This window comes from Helianthus annuus, chromosome 13, assembly GCF_002127325.2.
Source record: "Helianthus annuus cultivar XRQ/B chromosome 13, HanXRQr2.0-SUNRISE, whole genome shotgun sequence".
Taxonomy (NCBI): domain Eukaryota; kingdom Viridiplantae; phylum Streptophyta; class Magnoliopsida; order Asterales; family Asteraceae; genus Helianthus; species Helianthus annuus.
The window spans coordinates 76,518,165-76,539,148 of NC_035445.2; the positions used below are offsets into that span (position 1 = coordinate 76,518,165).

The window sequence follows — 20,984 nt, forward strand, 5'->3', positions numbered from 1 at the left end:
TTAACGGAGTTAAGTTTTTTTCCAAATTACAAACGGATTTTTTAGGGCTTTTGATCAGAACGACGATACGAGTCCATTTATGTAAAACTTGTCTTGAAACGGTGCTCCAAACGATGAAAACGGCGCTTCAATTCGGGTGTTTAAATTTCCAATTAACAAAAATCAATTCACTTGGAGCACCATTTGGAAGTAAGTTTTACATCAAAGGACTCGTATCATCGTTCTGATCAAAAGCCCTAAAAAGTCTGTTTGTAATTTGGAAAAAAGCTTAACTCCGTTAAGTTTTTTTAACGGGAGACCATTGTAGGAAAAATAGATGAAAGGTGAGACTGGTGAGGGGAATATTCAGAGGTGGAATTATTAATGATCAATAAGGTATAGGTGGGATTATTACAGGCTAATTTCCCGCCAGCTTAATAGACACATGTATCTTACCTGGTAAATATAGATATAGATATACATTGTGTGTGTATCTTGCAGCCTTTCTGCTTTCTGAAGATGCATTAAACACATTCACACACAGTGAAGACACCCACCCACATGGAGGTGAAAGAAAGAAATTAAAGTGCAGGAATCTTGAGATAAACCTTTTCCTTTTCTCATCTCCTGCACCTCCATTTAATGCTCAAAAAGCTTCAATCTTTTTCAACAACACGTAACTATGTCTTCATATCATTATATATTTATTTATATCAGTTTGTGTGTGTGTGTGTGCAAGAATAGAGTAACAAAGCATTGAAAAAAAAATCTTTAAATAGTACCCATCTTTTTCTTATATAGTTATATCACCCTGCAATTAAAAAAAAAAAACTCAAAATTGTTCAACAATGCTTAACTGTGTGTATATATTATCACTGTGTGTGAGAGTGATAGAAAGCATGAAATCCCAGCTAAATTCTGAGTTGGGTTTCTTGTCATTTTAGATTATAATTCAGTCAAACTTGTAATAATTTAACTTCATTTCAAAGACACTCTGTTTTCATAATTTATTTTTCAGTTGTGGGTGTGTTTGTATGCACATGAAATCATGTAGTTTTAATTTGGTGTCAATCTTAATCTTCTAAAATTAGAAATTCATCCTCAGTTGGGTCCCACTAACCTTCATCTTCATTCTTGGTATCTCCAGTTTTAAAGAGCATTTCTTCTTTTGCACTCAAGATCAAGAGGTAACCCTTCAATTTTAACCTAAATTTTATTCAATATTGATATTTTTTTAATTCATAATTCATGTTAGTTTGTTGTAATCACTGTTTCTTGAAATGGGTATGACTCAAAATCTTCAATTTCATCAAGCAATTTGATAAAAATCTCTTCTTGTGTTGTTCATGTTCAGGGTCTTGATATGTCACAAATATTAGTTGTTGTACTCTTGGCTGTTCTGTTTGTACAAATTCATTGTTCCAAACCACATAATAATGCCACTCAAGAACAAACCCTTTTGGAAATTCAACATCTTTTGTATTATCCTGTTGTGCTTAAAAGTTGGAACAATGCCACTGATTTCTGCAACACAGTTCAAAGTACATATGTAACAGTTGTATGTTATGAAGATGTAGTTACACAACTTCACATAATCAACACCGATAAATCGCCTCCCTTGCCTGAAGATTTCTCGGTAGACGCTTTTTTCGCGGCACTTGTTAAGCTTCCTAGCTTAAAAGTCCTTAAGTTAGTTTCATTAGGATTATGGGGAGGATTACCCGCTACAATTTCGCAATTATCGTCGTTGGAAATACTTAACGTGTCTTCGAATCACTTCACCGGTACGATCCAGCCCGAAATCACATCGTTAACCGATCTACAATCGCTTGTACTCGACGACAACAACTTTACGGGCTGGATTCCGGCCCGTATTGGTTTCTTATCGCGTTTATCGGTTTTGAGCTTGAAGAACAATATGTTAAGCGGGTTGTTGCCGGAATCTTTAGGGAGTTTGGTTGATCTTCGGGTTCTTGGGCTTTCGTACAACAATTTATCGGGCCAGGTGCCCGATCTACGTAGATCGAGAAACCTTCAAGTTCTTGAACTTGAAGGTAATTCTCTTGGACCCGAGTTCCCTCGGGTCACAGATAGAATTATCTCGATTACACTAAGGGATAACAAGTTCACCGCGGGTCTACCCGAAGAACTACGTTCGTTTTATCAACTCAAAAGGCTAGACATAGCGTCAAACCGATTCACGGGACCCTTTCCGACTTGGATACTATCTTTACCATCAATAAATTATTTAGACATCGAAGGGAATCGGTTTACCGGAATGCTTTTCGAAGATCTTGCTTGTAACCCTGAGCTCGAATTCGTGGACTTGTCGGCTAATCTTTTGACCGGGAAACTACCTAACTGTCTTGTGTCTTCAAAGGCCCGGAATGTGGTTTATGATGGGAACTGTTTGACTACAAACAATGGGAATGAAATCAAAAGTCAAAAGCCGATCTCGTTTTGTAGCAACCAAGCTTTGGCTGTAGGCATCATCCCTAGACCACACAGGGATGGTAAGGGCTCGAAAGTAGCCCTTGTGTTCGGGCTCACCGGTGGGATTATCGGCGGGCTCGTTTTCGTTGGTGTAGCATTCTTGATTTTCCGGCATGTTCATGGTAAAAAGGCGGTGAAAATGCAGCCACCGGTACCAGAAAATGCTCCTGCTTCTTCTTACACTTCAAAGTTGCTTTCAGATGCAAGTAAGCTTCGGATATATAAGAGTAAAACGCCATTTTCGTTCATGAGGTTTGGCCAGTTTTGCGACTTTCGTCCAAATGTTTGTTTTTCCGCATCTAGATCTAAAAGGTTTGAAATCTTGCCATTTTCATCTGGCTCGTTAACTCAATCCATTTTTCTCCGTTAAGTTAGGGGTATTTCCGCCTTCTTTGTTAACTTAAAGGGAAATTCGGTCTTTTTCACTTTGTGTAAAAAGACCGAATACCCCTGAAAAGACCGAATTGTACTTTAAGTTAACAAAAAAGACAGAAATACCACTGACTAAACGGAGAAAAATGGATTGAGTTAACAAGCTGGACGAAAATGGCAAGATTTCAAATCTTTTGAATCCAGATGCGGAAAAACAAACTGAAACTCGCAAAACTGCCAAACCTCAGGGACGAAAATGGCATTTTACTCTATATATAATTATCCGATTCTGATTATTCAAACACCCCTTAATTCATCCGATTGTGCTCGTTTAACGACTAATCATTTCATCTAAAAGGATACGTTACTCGAGCAATGAAGCTAGCAACACTTGGTGTCCCCCCTTACCGAACGTTCTCGTTGGAGGAACTCGAGGAAGCTACTAACGGCTTCAACACATCTACGTTCATGGGTGAAGGGTCTCACGGTCAGGTACATTTCATCGCTTATAACATCTTTCTTGTTTCTGTCGTACCAAATTCGATTACGACAACAACTTCGTATTCGAACATCAGATGTACAGAGGCCGACTTCGGGACGGATCATACGTAGCCATCCAATGCCTGAAAATGAAACGAAACCACAATACGCAATGGTTTACTCGTCACATAGAGTTGATCTCGAAACTCCGACACCAGCATTTGGTAAGCGCTCTTGGACACTGCTTTGAGTTTTATCTGGATGATTCAAGTGTCAGCAGGCTGTTTCTGGTGTTCGAGTATGCACCGAACGGGACGCTTAGAGACTGGATTTCCGGTAAACTCGATTATAACTTTAAACAATCACACGAAGTAGGAAGTATTAATATGTCTGCTAACTGAAACGCTCGAAAACGATAGGGAAGAACAATGGAAGAAGTTTGTCATGGAGTCAACGAATAGCAGCGGCGATCGGCATAGTGAAGGGGATTCAGTTTCTTCACTCGGGTATCGTTCCGCGGTTGTTTTCAAGCAACCTGAAGATAACAGATGTCTTGTTGGATCAAAACTTCAATGCAAAGATCAGCTGCAATAATCTGTCATTGTTGAATTCGAACATCGAAAAGGTATTTCATTATTTAACATTGTATCAGCTATGTCATTGTTATGTCGATCAATGAGTTATAATATTCGAGATTCAACAGGACGGTGCGCAAGGTTATTTCAACAGATTCAAAGAACCTAATCGTGCAAGGTGAGCAATTAACGAAACACAAATCTAATTATTCTTATATATATGTTAATTAGGATGGAAAATGATTAGTAACATAATATAAATACTATTTTTTAACTTTCAACTTATGCTTATACATTAAATAATACACGTTTTTAACTCATTTAGTTTTCATTTAATTTGATATTCCTCTAATACCTTGTGTTTGTTAGCGTTTTTTTTTTTTTAAGTTGTATACACATGTGTGTTTAATTTTTTTTTTGTCAAATGTTACGTTATAAATTTTGTTGAAAACAGAGTTGTATTCAAAGTAGATTAATTGGTGGAATGTTAAGCTATAACGATTGTGGTTACTTTGTCGGTACTGTGACGAACCAAACTAAAACCGACATCGGTACCGGTATCGGGTATTATTTGAACTGGTGCCCGTATTCGCTTTTATAAACGCGTGTCAATATCCCTTTTTCCATATCACGACTAGGGGTGCAAACGAGCTGAGCCGAGCCCGAGCTCGACTAGGCTCGAGCTCGTTTAACATATGAAAGCTCGAGCTCGGCTCGATTCGAGCTTTATTTCTAAAGCTCAAGCTCGGCTCGAAGGTAATTTTTCAAGCTCGAACTCGGCTCGGCTCGACTCGTTTAGTATTTATTAATTAATTTATATTAATTATAATTATTATTATTATACATATAATTTAGTTATTTTTTTATATTTATATAAATGGTAATTATTATTATATAATTATATGTTTAATATATTAATAGAAAATATATAAACAGAAAGCTCGTTTAGGCTCGCGAGCCGGCTCGAGCTCGATAAGCGGAGCTCGGGCTCGGGCTCGTTTACTAAATGAGCTTGTTTTTAGGCTCGGGCTCGAGCTTTCATATGTTAAACAAACTCGAGCTCGGGCTTTAGAAATAAAGCTCGAATCGAGCCGAGCTCGGCTCGAGCCGAGAGCCGAGCTCGGCTCGAGCTCGAGCTCGTTTAAGCTCGGCTCGTTCGAGCTTTTTTTTTCGAGCCGAGCTCGAGTAGCTCGGCTCATTTGCACCCCTTCGACTTTATTTATATGTTATTTTTTATCTCTTGCGGATGCTAAACTGAGTGTCAGTACCGTAACAAACTGAACCGATACCGGCCGGAACCGAGTTCCCTCCCTATCGCGAGAGGGTATCCTACTAGTTTGATAATCAGTTCATATGTTTTTACATTTTACTCGATTTCTAGGGTTAGCAATCCGGAGAAAGTCGACGTGTATGATTTCGGTGTAATACTACTCGAAATCATATTAGGAAAACCGCTATGCACACAAAAGGAAATAGAGTCCGTAAAAGAACAGTTTCAAGCCAGAATTACATCCGACGATGCGGCTATAAAGGAGATGGTTGATCCAGCGGTTCGTGATGCATGTTCCGATCAATCGTTAACAACAATAGCGGAAATCTGCTGCAGGTGTTTGGTAAATGATCCATTAGAGAGACCTTCTGTGGAGGATATGTTGTGGAATATGCAATTTGCTGCACAGGTTCAGGATGCTTTGCACAGTAGTGAAGGATCTCCGGTTTCGCATTCGCAACGCGCGATCATACAGCAGTAGTTTTACTTTTGCAGTATGAGATAAAGTAGATATTATTATTGTCTAATGGGATTTGATTTGTAAAGAGGATTAGAGTTGTAGCTTACTGTTTTGTGACATTTATATGTAACAATAATATGTGATAATGAATTCTGTTATATTGTATTGTAACTTGTTAGTAGTCAAATTCGAGTTTTATCGGTAGTTCTGTGAATTAGAATATTGTTCGGTTCGTTTGAGAAATCGCAAGTTTAGTTAATGACTGTTGCTACGATGAAATCGGAATCAGGTCTTGTTGTCTGGTTGGGCAGTGTCGAGCATTCCGGAGTCCAGATCTGAGATGCAACATGTAAAGAAACTATTAGAAGGTGATCCGAGGCCGAAGCCCAAGGAACACAAATCGTCTCGAGTTGACTGTCATTTTCGTCCCAGCGGTTTTGGCAAAATTTGCCACATAATTTGTCACACGAGGCCAATTTTTCTTTTCGTGCCATGTCTATCCCCGACGTTTCTTAAATGTGTCACTTCAGTCCAAAAAGTTAACGTTCATTAACTTTGACAGCTTACTGAGGGGTAGAACGGTAATTTTAGCAGTCTTTTTTCTTCATTTTTATATATAAACACAAAATCACTTTCTCTCTCTCTCTCCTCTCTCTCAATCTCTCTCTAGATTGGCCACAACTAGCGAAATTTAAAATTTAGCAACCCTAAAAGAAATACGTGTCGATATCCTTTTCGCCATATCTCCGAATATATACAGACCCTAACATATATAATAATAATAATAATAATAATAATAATAATAATAATAATAATAATAATAATAATAATAATAATAATAATATAAAATAAAGGATATACATAATAATATACATAAAATAAAGGATAAACATAATAATATGAGTAATAATAATATTAATAATACTAATACGTATTAAAGTTTAAAATATTACTATTAATTCGTAATAAAGGATAACCATAATAATATTAAATACGTATTTTAAAATTTAAAAGATAAGACCATAATAATATTTTACTAACAAATATAGTTATAATGATATAAAACTTAATCCCCAAGCATATCCAAAACCCTATATAAACAATGCAACCACGTAAAAAATCTTTAAACCTAATTCACAACTCACAACATATTGATATGTCGCAAACCTATACAGCAGTAGAGTTTCCGGTGGTTGTATCTAAGGGAGAACATCATATTAAAATAGGTACCATCGACATCGATCCTTCCCTTGATTTCCAGAAGTTTAAAACAATCTTGGAGCAGATGATTGGCGTTTCCTATAACAATCTGACTACCTACCTAGTCGACAACAAAGAATACCAGATGATTCTGGTCACCAGTAATAACCAGAACGGTGTTGAGGGTGTGAAAGATGTTTCTAATGATTCTGGTGATTTGTGCGTTTACGATGATGTAGTTGAAGGGTTTTTCCGCACAGTGGTTGGACCAGTTTCTCGACAACGTTAAAAGATATTTCCGGTGGTAACTATATTTTGGTAATCTTCTGGTTTGGTAACTTTTGTTCGTAACTTTTGTTCGTATGGTACATGGATGGGGTATGGTATGTTTAGTGGCTCGCAAACCATTGGTGGACACGCCCTCATAGTTACAAAAATCTTAATCGCCCGCCGTAAAAGATTTTTAACTTCATGATTGTTCGAAAAAAAATTATGTGTCCTCCAGTGAAATTGTTCATATCTTGCTTTTAGTTTTTATATTTTGGTTAATTTGAAAGAACTGAAAATATCATTGTGTTGATATGGTTTATCTTTTTTTTTTAAATGTTCATATGTTTCTTTTAATCTTTATATATTTTTTGGTTGATCGATTAGAATGATGTTTCTGGTGGTAACTCCATGTAATATTGTGGTGGTAATTTTTTTTAGTATGGTAAATGGACGGGTATAGATGTATAGTATGTTAAATGGCGGACCCACTCATAAAGCGTTGGTGGACACACTCGACACTCGAGGTAAAAAAAATCCCAATCGCCCATCTTAAAAGTTTGCTTAATGTCTTACATTGTTCTCGTAAAAAAAAAGTTATGTGTCCACCTTTGAAAATATTCATATCTTTCTTTTATACTTTATATATTTTGGTTGATTTGTAAGAACGGGAAATATAATTGTGTTAATATGATTTATCTTTTAATAAATGTTCATATGTTTATTTTATTCTTTATAATTTGGTTGTATGATTTATTTATTTATTTTTAATTCTGGCAATTAAGTTTTATTTCTATGTAGTCTTGTTATAGCATCAACAAATCAATAAATTTACAAACCTTAAAACCCAATTGCTACATTATTATAAGTTATAAACTGTGATAACTGTTTTAAGTTGATTAAACATAAACATTGTACATGTGTGTGGTTTATATTTATATATACCATGATATTCCAATTCTAGTCCCTATACTATCACTTAACATCATCTCGGTCTAATAATTAAGAACTTCTTGCTTCGGTCTACTATTTGTGGACACCACAAATGTTATCAAAACTGTGTCCTTTGACGAGCGGTATACATTAATAGATCGCTAGTTGTGGTTACTAATATGTTTTATTATCGTCTTCATGTTGATTGATTAGAGGTTTTTGTCGCTTTGAACTATTTGTTGATGTCAGACCGTTACAACTCTCACCACCCTCTCGCAAAACTCGTTTCCTACCCTTTAAATCATTCATTATAACCAAACTCACAAGCAACCTTTCTATAGACTCGCCTGTGCACTATAGCAACGCTAAACACAAAGTGACGCTAAACACTAAAAGTGATTCATCGGATGGTCAGCGTAGGGGCATTAGGAAGCGGGCGGACAAGTCAACAAAATTGGCGACAGTGACACCAGGCTCAAGCTCAGGCTCGACTAGGGGTCCATCTTTCTTCAAATTACAACATGAACATATTTGATTCCAGTCCGCATTATCTTGCAAACGACCATCAGAATGCACTTCAATCACGTCTGATTTTATATCCTCTTCAACTTTCTCAACCGTTTTGCAAAATCGAAGATGATAACAAGGACGAAAGTGGGACCCTTTCGCATCGAGTGACAAAATGCTTTAATCTAGACGACTTCCATAGCTGTAACGATAATCAAATAGGTTGTTCTGCCATGCCAACAATATGGCAACCTACTATAAACTATAAATAAATGCAAACAAGAGCAATTACAAAAATACATTACTTGCTTTTGATTAAATCTGAAACTACACTTTGTATGATTTTTGTATTGTGTTATATATATATATATTCGTTTAAAATGTGGTTACAAGACCAATACCCAACTCTTCTGCCAGCTCATCCCATACCGGTAGCAGTATTAACACAACCAGAAATATGGCCACTGTAACTGCGGTTCTCCTCCATGTTCCAACCTCTGTCACATCATTCAGGCAAGGTTTTTCCGCTGCCCTCTGTCAAAACGTAAAATTTGAGTATCAACAACAACTCGTACTACCGACATCTAGAGTATGTTTCGCAAAATCAGTTGTATCTTAACCTCCCAGAGTTGTAAATAAATGTGTGAATATGGGAGGTGAGTTGTATACACCAAAGAGTGATTCATGCACGAGCACGACAAACCATTGTCAAGTTAACAATTTCACACTTAAATTGTAAGAAAAGATTAAAAAAAAAGGTTTAAGATATAAGGATAGAGTGGTCAAAATACAACTATTCGTTGTGTGCGAATCAGTTTTTGTATACGTGTATACAAAAGATGATGAAAACGAAACTTGAATATCTGAATGATATCTATATAATATACAGAACTTTCATATTTAATTTGTTTTTATAATAAATTTAAGGAGGGTTTTTTTGCCATTATCAATGTAACTTACATAGCATTTAAGTAAAAAAAAACTCAAAAAGGCCAAATGATAAACAAAGTAAATTAAAAACAAAAAATTGTAAATTAGAAATATTTTCTTCAAAAGTAGTCATTTCTTATACAAATTTAACACTACAAAAGTACTTGGTAATTCTAGTAATAAAAGTGGTAAAATTAAAATTTTGCTTTCTTCAAAACTTCATTGATTAACTTCTTTTTTGGAGTTTTTTCAATAAAAATTCAAAGATTTTTATTATTCATACAAGACCTTTTTTATACCAAAAGTACCCTTTTTAAGGATAGTTTTGATGTTTCAGACACGTACCTGGCATATCAGCACATACAATCCCCAAGGAAGCGATAAAGGTCCGCCGAGCTGCATTCACAAGAATATGCCAAACAACATTAATAGCACGATCTTTTTTATACTATTTTCGTGGCTAAAATAACGGTTTGTCGAAAGATCTGAATTTTAATAAGCGAAAAGTGAGTAACATTTGGAGGAATTGACAATTCAACATACCACTCCGAACCCAAGTAATGAATATGTTGTCAAACCAAATCCAACAAGTGCATCCTTCCCGAAAGCACCCTGTTAGATTCATCACGGTATTTTTAAGGTTATAATATATATGAAAGGAGATAAGATCCATTTAATAGTTCAGTCGTTAACATAAACGGGTTTTAAACAAAAACCTGAACCACTCTTCCACCATCAAGGCATCCAACTGGAAGCATATTGAAAGCCGTAGTTGTCAAACCACACCTGTAAAATCAATTTCCAAATTTAACAATAAGAAAATTAAATCTCAAATAACTTATGCCAAATTAGAGGAATATGCCATTTTCGTCCTTGAGGTTTTGCCAGTTTTGCGACTTTCGTCCAAAGGTTTGTTTTTTCACATCTGGATCCAAAAGGTTTGAAATCTTGTCATTTTCATCCGGGTCGTTAACTCCATCCATTTTTCTTCGTTAAGTCAGGGGTATTTTTGTATATAAAGTGAAAAAGACTGAATTACCCTTTAAGTGAATACTTGAACATTATGTTAAATGCTTGTACATAAAGTGAAAAGGATCGAATTCAAAATGCTTGTACATAAAGTGAAAAGGCCCGAATTGCCCTTTCAGTTAACAAAAAAGACGGAAATACCCCTGACTTAACGGAGAAAAATGGATGGAGTTAACAAGCCGGATGAAAATGGGAAGATTTCAAACCTTCTGGATCCAGATGCGGAAAAAACACACATTTGGACGAAAGTCGCAAAACTGGCCAATCTCAGGATGAAAATGGCATTTTACTCGCCAAATTAAATGCAACCTTTACTCCAAATATGACTGACTAGAAGTCAATGTGTCAAACTAAACAAAATTTGAGGTGGCGATTTCAACCCATTTACTTTTGTGTTGGCCCATTTAAGTACCCAACCCAACTCATTTTGACCGGTACCAAAAAATACATGTTTTAACCCGTTATTGACACCACAATAATGACAAAACAAAAAAGAATCTTGTAAACGTAACATCAATGCAATTAATATTCTGTAACAATTAAGTAGACATTAATGAAACCGGAAAATTTGGCATAGAGAATAATAACATCCAAGAACAGTACATCACCAGCCAGCAATAACAAGCGGATGGATCGAAACCGTGGCTCCGTGCATTGCACTACATAGACAACAATACAAATTAATATTACAATTAGGGAAAAAAAACATTATAATCCAGTTATATAAAAGAGGAAACATACGTGTATCCCAATGTGGCTCTACTGATAAGCCCAAGAAGTAAAGAGCCCTGAAAAAGCATGCTAGGAACTTGCACCATATCGGCTGCAGCGTCTGGCTTTGATGAAAGCAACAGCCCAACAGCAAACATTGATAGTGATAGTGCGGCCCCTGCGAACGGGCCCGCTAATGAGATGTCTACTTTTGTCTTTCTGTCAGGCAGAATTGATTTAAACTGCAAAATGCAAGAATCATATATCTTTTGTAATTCAAAGAAACATATATCATTTCATAGATCTAGAGAAACAATTATATGTGTAAACCTGAGTGATTGCCCCAAAGCTTCCAAGAGTGATATTGGGAATAAAAAAGGGAATGCTTAACTTTACTTTCTTTGGGAAGGCAGCAAGGAAATGCCCAACTTCCTGCAGGCAAAAATATATAAATAAATCCAAAAAGCTCGCGGCTCGGAGCTCGCTCGGTTTTTGCTCGGAAAAACATGACTCGATATGGCTCGGTTTGAAACTGAACCGAGCCGAATCAGCTCGGTTAGAAAGCAAGCCTAGCTTGGCTCGGTTCGTAACAAGGCGGATTGGCTCAATTCAGCTCACTCGTTAGCTCAGCTACGTTTAGCTCGGATTATTTTACTTTTAATCTATTTTATTGTTATATACATATAATATATTATATTATATCAAAGTTTGCTATTATTTACAGGTATTTAAGAGTGTCAGGATGCTAATGAACTTTTATTGTATTTCGTTGAAATTTAAACTTATATTTTATTTGGTTGAAATTGTTTTTAGCTTGTAATGTTAGGTTAAACTTATTTTGGATATGTTCTTTTGAACTATTGAATGACATATTACACTACTAACTTTTGAAAGCTATGTATCAAATTTTCATTTTAAATTTGAGCCTAACCAAGCCGAGCTCGAACTTAGATTTTTAGCTTGGTTTCAACTCCCAGCCGAGCCGGCTCGGTTTATAACCGAGCCAAGCTCGAGCTTCCCCTAGCTCGGCTCGGTTTGTGAACAATCCTACTATAAACCATCGAATTTCATTGCATAATAAATCATTATATTTAAATATATAAAAGATAGATAGAGGGAAAAAAACATAATGCTTTGCAAGAACAACAACCATAGTTATTAAAGCGAGCGCCCAGAGGCGCAAATAAACCCCCAGGCCCAACAAATCGCCCAGAGTGCGCCTCGCGCCTTTAATCTTCAGGTTAGTTCATAATCTTCTTCATAGTTATTAAAGCGAGCGCCCAGACGCGCCTAGGCGCAAATAAAGCCCCGGGCCCAACAAATCGCCCTAAGCGCGCCTCGCACCTTTAATAACTATGACAATAACGGTATCTTTATAACAAAAAAAGTGAGCATGGTGATCGAAAACGCTAATCACGATATATTTATGTCTTTACCATACTATCGGTTTGAACATTGGAGTCTTGAAATTTTTTACAAAAGACAAAGTTAAAAAATGGATGATCTTACGTGAAATAACTGGACACCCAAAACTCCATATGCTAATGGCAAAGCAGATTCTACAAATGGATAAAGCAGTTGCATATCTGGCGGGTCAATGGCATTTGGATCCGTAAAATACTTAACAACTTCAGGAGGAAGACGATTTATCTGCTCAACACAAAACACTAATTAATAACAAGATCCATTTTGATTTATTACATAATAAAAGTAAAGAAACGAGAAAAGTAGTTGTTCTTTCTTTACAAAGTAATAAGTCAATGGTGATCCATTGACTTATTAGAAATCAAACTACCACTATTATATAAAATGTTTGCGAAGACATATTGAAGTGTAAATACCTGAGATGCAATTCCAAGCTCCACAGAGGAACCGATAGTCAAAACAAACAACAAGAGAGCAATAACATATTGCCAAAGTGTTGTGGGCCCGGGTTCTGAAACCTCTTTCCTTAACATACCAAAGCTAACCCGTGGACCGCCCCGTGGATCTGGATCTTCTGAGTTGGGTTCCTCTACCATGAATAGGTTATACTTATCTCCCATTATTTCAGCCAACTGACTTTGAAGTTTGGCAAAAACGACTTCTCTATTTCCCCTAAGGTTTCCAAGAAAAAGTATACCCTCACCGAAATCTCCAAATTCTTCCTCCTTTGTAACATAAAAAGTTGAATAACCGAAAAGTTTGTCCTTTATTAGCTTTACATCTGCAGGGTCAACTTTTTCTGGTCCAAGTAGTTCCATAAGTTTAAAGGAGTCAACTTGAAAGTTGTTATATGCTGGCCCAATTGGAGAAATTGTTGGCGGCTGCAGAAGAAAAGAATGGAGCCTTAGAACAATGGTTTCTTTTTTGGTATTTAGATTTCCACAAACAGTCCAAATTCACTTTTTCCAGCAAACTATAATGTTCTTTTACCATTTAAACAAAAGTAAATCACAAAGGGGGAAATACTTACAAATGTTTCATAAATATCATTATTCTTTCCTTATCTAACATTTTTCAAAGCTTAAACATTATTCTTAGTATCACACCCACATTATTATCTCTTTTAAAATAAAAACTTAATCAGGAGGGGATGAATCGAGAGAATTTTGAATTAGAGCTCTAGATTTTTGTTCATCCCTCGCCGCAATAGTATCTCGGGGTTTGCAGCGATAACTTGGTATATCTACTATACGACCATTGACCAAAATATGTCTATGGTTAACTAATTGGCGAGCTCCCGGAATAGTCGGAGCCATACCCAACCGAAAAAGGATGTTATCCAGGCGCATTTCAAGTAATTGTAGTAAAACATGACCTGTTGACCCCTTTGCCTTTCCGGCGACACGAACGTATTTAAGTAATTGCCGTTCTCTAAGACCATAATGAAAACGCAATTTTTGTTTTTCTTCTAGGCGAATACGATATTGGGATTTTTTCCTGGAGCGCGATTGGTTTCTAGGATCACTTCCAGCTTTGGGCCGTTTAGTTAGCCCTGGTAAAGCCCCCAGGCGACGTATTTTTTTTCAAATCATTATCACTCATAAAATAACCATCTAGCATACTAGAAATGCCCAAAAAAATCACCATAACTTCCATGAATCATAGTTGTCAATAGCGATCGCTATGGTCGCTACAGCGAATAGCGTGGCTTATAGGTACATGCTCGCTAAGTCGCTACATGGTCTGTAGTGACAGATCGCCTGCTAGTCCTAGATTTTAGGTTTTTGTTAAATATACATGTAAAATAGTGTGTGTGTGTGTGTGTATACCAGGGTATTTTGATATAATATACATATAAAAAAAAATTAATTTTTTTTCTAGTGTATCGCTATTTATAAAATAGTGCCCGCTGTTTATCGCTATTCGCTGTATAGCATACAGGTACCTTGTCGCTATTTGCCATTAACAACTATGCCACGAATCAATAATTACGGACAAATTGACAAATGTAATAGCAAATATCCATAATTCTATTCCTATATTTTCACAAGAACAATGATTCAAACAATCAATCACTAGCAAAAAACAAGTAAACCCATAGCACAAACAAAACAATGTGGCACCAAAACAAATGCAAATCATAGAAACTCACCCTAGAAGAAACCGCCACAGGCTTCTCCGAATCAGCCTCGCCACCGGCCGCAGTCTCTTCGGTCGAAACCGTAGCGAAATTCGACTCCTTAGACACATCATTATCCTCTCCTCCACTTCCACCACCATCATTATCACCATCACGTCCACTAGCAGAACACTCAAATCCGCCAAACAAACCCCTATTATTAATATTATTATCACTGTCTAAACCTACAATTTGATGCCTCTTTCTCAAACATAACTCTCTACTCCACAAATTGTAAGTGTAATCTCTTCTGCCGTACAGTCGAAATCGGTCTGTGAAATCTATACGATTAGGTCTTGAACGGAACCCTAAATTGAGTGTGCTGGTGAAGCTACAGCTCGTGAGTGTACCCATACGAAGTTTAATGCCGGTTTCAGCTATAATATGTGATGATAGTTGAAGATGCTGATGCTATATATATGTATAATTTACAAATGAGGAGATTTGAGCCAGGTGAAATGAGAATTTGGGGAGATTTTGAGCATTGAATGAACAAGTGTTTGTTGCCAATGAAAAATGGGGAAGATTAGAAGAAATGAGTGTTTGTTTATCTGAAACGATGGGCAGAAATTGTTTATGTTTTATGTTTTATATGGGTCTTGCTCGAAAGTCCACTGTGATAAAATCCGGTTCCTTAAGCATCACCGATTTTTTAGGAAACCCATACCTCAAAAGTCCATCAGGGTAAAATCCTTGACTCGCGTATAACATTTTATCATGAACGAGACTCTAAAGTCTAACCGGCGACTTCCCTTGGAAAAAGTCACCAGGGTATCATACAACTATTGCACTTATTTTTAATGATAACTAGTGTGTTATATCTGTGTGTCGTTATAGTTTACGACACGATAATAAAAAATTATCCTGAATAAAACTCGCTTCGTTGCGTCACTGTATTCGGTGAAGTTTATGATACGCCACTCGGTATAACAACCAAAAGAGATTAAAAAACGGTACAGGTACCTAGATTGTTCGGAAGGTATCAGTTAATACCGGCACTCGCTATAGCTTACGATATTAAATTAAACTCTTTGGATCCAATATAGGTTTGTAAACGAGTCGAGCAAGTCGGCTGGTTGTTTACAAAAGAGCCAATTTTGAAAGACTTTTTTTTTTTCAAACGAGTCTCGATGTTTTATTAACAACCCTAGGATTAACGTATACTGCTTCTTCAATCGTGTATGTTTTGGAAACAACCCTAGGATCCACATATACTGCCTCTTCAACTGTGTATGTTTTGGATAAGGATGCTTGTTAAAACAACAAGAGTATGGCTAGCTTAAGGTCCCAGATCGTCATCAGCTTAGAGCTTTTTGGGGTAACTGCGAACAAAGAAGCAATGTTAGCATTAATGGAGGAAGGGGCATCCTACGTTTGGACTCTGGCGTGAGAATCAGTAAAGGGTTCTGGGGAGTTGATAACTATAGAGATAATAAGTGTAGTGAGAGTTCTAGAGAGAGAGAGTGGTTTTTTTTTTTTTTTTTTTTGAATGGGAATGCTTATGCACTCCTAATTTATACTACATTAATTTTAATTTATATCTTGCTTTCGGCCAAATTCTCTAAATTCTGGCAATATTCCAACCAAATTTCCACTTTTATCAAAAAAAAAAAACTACTTTTCTATACCAGTACACTAATATTTTAGAACTAAATAAATGATATTAAATGTTATGTAATATGTTTTGTATATTTTATTCGTAGAATGTTTTTTTTTTTCTGATACATAATATATTTTATATTTTTATTCATTCTGTTTTTCTCAGGCTCTTGTTTTTTTGCACTAGATCTCAGGCGAAGCCTATACGCCTTGAGTGTGCCAACGCCTTTAATAACTATGGTGTGATCACTAGTCTGGCCCGGTGCAACGGACCTCTTCGGACTCAAGGTATGGGAACCACACACACATACAATTGTTTTTTAAGTATTTGTATATAAAAGTGAAGTGTGATGTGGGAGTTTGGATTGATTTAGTGTTAAAGGGTGAGTTTTTAGGGTAGAGGTTTAGAATGCTGATGTAGCTTTTCTAGGTTTTGGACATGTGTTAGCACGGGATATACTCTCATAAGAGATTAAATTGTTTTCAAGGTTGCATGTGAATCTTATTATTATTTGATTTTTTTTACAAAACTACAAATTCCATCTATCTATAAGTGCATATTTCATCATTATTATATATATCAAATTATAACATATGTATGCGCCAGTGTTGTTTAGGTCTTCTCATATTCTGCCACTTCACTTTTATAATTTGCAAATTACACCTTTTAGTTACTTCAAAGTTTCAATGCACTTTGTACAAATCTTTTTTTCTTCCTTTCCTTTTTCATTATTGACGAATTTTCTTTTTACATATGTGTTTTACTTTTTTCCATTTCATTTGATTCCAATTTATAACTTACTTCCTAGAAATTATTAAATTAGGCTAAAGGATGTGGGAGTCATGGTTGAGACATAATTTGTCACCTAGGAACATGAATGGAAGGCTACACCACCCCCTTGCTTGATCCACCATGGTTTGCATGGATTAAACCATGACAACCATGGTCCTCCTTTCCATTTTTCAACAAATCATTTCCTTTTTCTTTAGACAAAGATAAATTAAAATAAATAAGAGGCTAGTGGTTTTGGTCATGACCAGACCCTTAGGGTAGTGGTTTTGAATGGTGGATTAGAGGTGGGTTACATAGCACTGACGTGAAGGATCATGAGGGTCATGACCACACCCTATAGCCTTAATACTTCCATATTCAGATTTACTAGAAGTTCGCACCGATTGAAATTGCTTACCATTATAAATCCTTCTAACTTAAAATAGGTTTAAGTGATTACACTACACACTACCATTGCGTGTTGCAACCTACACTACTTTACAATTCATCAAAATCTATTTGTACAAATTTTAACGCTCGTCGCAGCGCATGAGTTACACAATTTTTAACACCAACACCCCGCTGTAATCACGTTCCAAACTCTTCGCGATGTCCACTTTCGTTTGTCTCCCAAACATAAGATATAAGAATTGCTTAAGTTAGTTATTTTACATTCACTTGGGAATAGCCCAATGGTGTTCTGAGCTAGATTGAGTTTTGGATAGCAGAAAATTATGAGTTCAATTCTCATAGTGTGCAAGTTTAGCCGATAAAAAAGTTAACTTTACAGTGATACAATATTCCACCTCCGCCGCAACGCGCGGCACGAAATACTAGTTTAACTTCAATAACTATACTCATTATCCTTATTCAATGTTTACTATAGATTTCACTCTTTCTGCTAAATGACGTTAAAATTTAAATGGGGTAAAATCGTAATCTGGCAAGACCAATGGGAAAGTGTCAAACAGCTGTCTGCCACTATTCCCCTCCATGAGAAATGTATCGACATGAAAAAATGATACTTCCGTGCCTTTGGTTTATGTGATGCTTGAATTGCCATTATTTGGTCTGTCTTTTCCTTGCTCACCGAATTTCCATATGTATACTTACAAGAGTTTTTGATTATTGTGGCCCTTGGAGAGGTGACGTCCAAAGCAATGGCTTGGTTTGACTTACCCTTAAGCCGGCCTTGGAACCATGGATAAGAGAACACGGGTGGTTATGGATTTTTTTAAGGTAATCCAAAAATTGGGCTAAAACAGGAACGTACATGCGTAGCGTGTACTCGTCCAGCAGGCTCCTTGTTCGACCCAGTCCCCTTTTTGACCCAACAACAAAATCATGAAACTATTTTTTAAGCACACCATTTTCTATCATAACAATTAAAAAAAACATTAATAAACATATTGATAAATCTTTCAAGTGCAAGGTTCAATAAAAAAACACACAAAAAAAAAGTAGGGAACTCAAGAACATTGTATTTAACATGTTAAACGTATCTTAAAAATTAAATTTAAAATACTAAAAGTTTTTTTTTTTTTTTTTTTTGAAACTTTTGCCGATAAAGATGTGTAAAAATTATTTCAGCAAAAAAAATCATTTTTGTAAACATTTTTATAACCTTCTTTTTTACTGTTTTTTAAGATTTTTTATATTTTTTTACTTTTTGATTTTTTTTTTGTTAAAAAGACTTCTACATGTATTTATATACAAAGCTTCTAATATTTTTTAAATGATTTTTAACATATTAAGCTGAATTTTTAACATGTTAAATGCATGGTTCCCCGGTTCGGTTCCCCACTTTTTTATATATTCGCTACGAAAGAACTTGCTAAATATATGTTTTAATTCCCTCTATTGTAAGCGTCAATATGAAATATGAAATATGGTATAATTTATATTTAAATAATACAATTAAAATTGAAGTCCAAGACCAAAAGAAAATCTGTCTTATACACAGTTGTCGTAACATATGTTAAAGAGTCGAATGTAGTAATATATTTAGATTTATATCAGGAATAAGTAATAAAATATTACAAGTTTGAAGAAAATAATAAAAAATAGAATTATTGTATTCAACACCCTTGAAAACGGTTCCCCTAAATTGTAAATATTGTCCTCATGCCTTTAACGGTGAAACGCTTATCACGTGTGACGGTGTAAGATAAACGTTACCGAATCTAAGATTCGGGTTTCTGCAGAAACGCCCCTACACTATTGAGATAATCCTTTGACACCCCTACATTACGAAGACTAATGTTCATTGATCACCAGTGGTGGATCCAGCCCTGTTTTGTGGGTTCACATGAACCCACTCGATTTGGAAAAAATTAGTAAGAACTTTTATGATTTAAAAAAAAATAGTGAAAATCTACCAAAACAAACCCACTGAAACAAGTTTTTGGATCCGCCACCGCTGATCACTAGTACTAAAGATCAAAAATAGGGAGTTGATCACTTTCGTTTTGATGTTAACTAGTAGATTAGCTTGCGCGACAGCGGTATTTTTATATGTATACATTTGCAATCTAGCCGACACAGACTTGTATCAAAACCGAAAAAAGTACCGTTGTTGTCCAGAAGATATCGTTCGGTTCGACATGGTGCTGGTATCAATAAAAAATGTTAATCCATACTTATGAATTATGATACCAAAAATCATTTTATTAATACGACTCCGTTTTCAATAAAATTTATATCGAAGTATTGACAGAAAAAATAAATATTACCATGAGTTTAATTTTTTTTAATTAGGGAACAAAAGCTATTTAGATAACTTAAAGAGTAAACTGCCATTTTGGTTCCTGTGGTTTGAGCATTTTTGCCATTTTAATCTAAATCTCAAACTTTTTAAATCTGAGTCCCTGTAGTTTCATTTTTATTGTCATTTTAGTCAAAAATTCAAAAACTCACTTTTTTTACTGTTGCAACCTGCCTATTTTGTCTTTTTGTGCAGGGGTATTTTTGTCCAACTGATTTTCGTTTAACATATTCTTAATTAAAAACTAAATTTAATACATTTAATTCCTTTAAATACCCTTATTAACACTCAGATCATCTATATCACCACCGTTCATCACACACACTTAGGGCTGCAAACGAACCAAATGTTTGGCGAACAGTTCGTGAACGGTTCGGCGGGAAGTTCGTATGTGTTCGTTCGTTTATTAAACAAACGAACACGAACAAGGCATTTCGTTCGTTTAGTTAAATGAACAAACATGAACAGAGGTCGTGTTCGTGAACGTTCGGTAACGTGTTCGTTTGTGTTCGATACTTCATTAGTGTTTTTAGTTTTTATATTTATTTAAATAGTTCAAAATTCCCACCAATTAAATATCTAATAAGTGTCGGTGTATTATATATTCTGTTCATGAACGATTGTTTGTGTTCGTTTGTTTCCATTTGTGTTCAAAAACATTAGTTTGTGCTCATTTGTGTTCGTCAACGTTCGTTGCCTAAAATTAACAAACAACACAAACGAACACAAACAAGTTCATTTCCTTAACAAACGAACACGAACATAAAATCTCGTTTGATAAGTGTTCATGAACAGTTCGCAAACACATATATTTCTTAACAAACAAACACGAACAAGGTCTTGTTCATGTTCGTTTGGTTCGTTTGCAGCCCACACACTCTCTTCATCCCTTTCACAAACCACCTCCAACCACCAAAAATCAACATAATTCCACAAAAAATATTCTACAAAATCAATGGGCGTCGATTACTACAACATCCTAAAAGTGAATTGAACTGTAACCGATGAAGATCTGAAGAAATCATACAAAAAACTCGCG

The 20,984-nt window shown here is 35.7% G+C and overlaps 2 protein-coding genes across 3 annotated transcripts; one reads left to right on the top strand and one right to left on the bottom strand.

Annotated features, from left to right (window-relative positions):
• The first annotated feature begins 423 nt into the window (after positions 1 to 423).
• Positions 424 to 5,816, top strand: LOC110898243 (probable inactive leucine-rich repeat receptor-like protein kinase At3g03770). The gene is made up of 8 exons (XM_022145001.2): positions 424 to 655; positions 1,127 to 1,166; positions 1,334 to 2,678; positions 3,203 to 3,336; positions 3,420 to 3,660; positions 3,744 to 3,949; positions 4,028 to 4,077; positions 5,281 to 5,816. Exons 3-8 carry the CDS (start codon positions 1,343 to 1,345, stop codon positions 5,648 to 5,650), a joined length of 2,337 nt encoding a protein of 778 aa, XP_022000693.1. The 5' UTR covers positions 424 to 655; positions 1,127 to 1,166; positions 1,334 to 1,342; the 3' UTR covers positions 5,651 to 5,816.
• A 3,008-nt stretch (positions 5,817 to 8,824) lies between these two features.
• LOC110898244 (probable zinc metalloprotease EGY1, chloroplastic) lies at positions 8,825 to 15,410 on the bottom strand. Of its 2 annotated transcripts, XM_035981996.1 has the most exons (11): positions 15,287 to 15,403; positions 14,784 to 15,253; positions 13,048 to 13,512; positions 12,716 to 12,856; positions 11,537 to 11,638; positions 11,237 to 11,448; positions 11,104 to 11,154; positions 10,183 to 10,252; positions 10,010 to 10,078; positions 9,812 to 9,862; positions 8,825 to 9,070 (listed from the first exon to the last, which is right to left on the bottom strand). In XM_035981996.1, exons 2-11 carry the CDS (start codon positions 15,162 to 15,164, stop codon positions 8,912 to 8,914), a joined length of 1,701 nt encoding a protein of 566 aa, XP_035837889.1. In that variant the 5' UTR covers positions 15,165 to 15,253; positions 15,287 to 15,403; the 3' UTR covers positions 8,825 to 8,911. The 2 variants fall into 2 exon arrangements, with proteins under 2 accessions (XP_035837889.1, XP_022000695.1); XM_022145003.2 differs by having other exon boundaries at positions 14,784 to 15,410.
• Between the last annotated feature and the right edge of the window lie 5,574 nt (positions 15,411 to 20,984).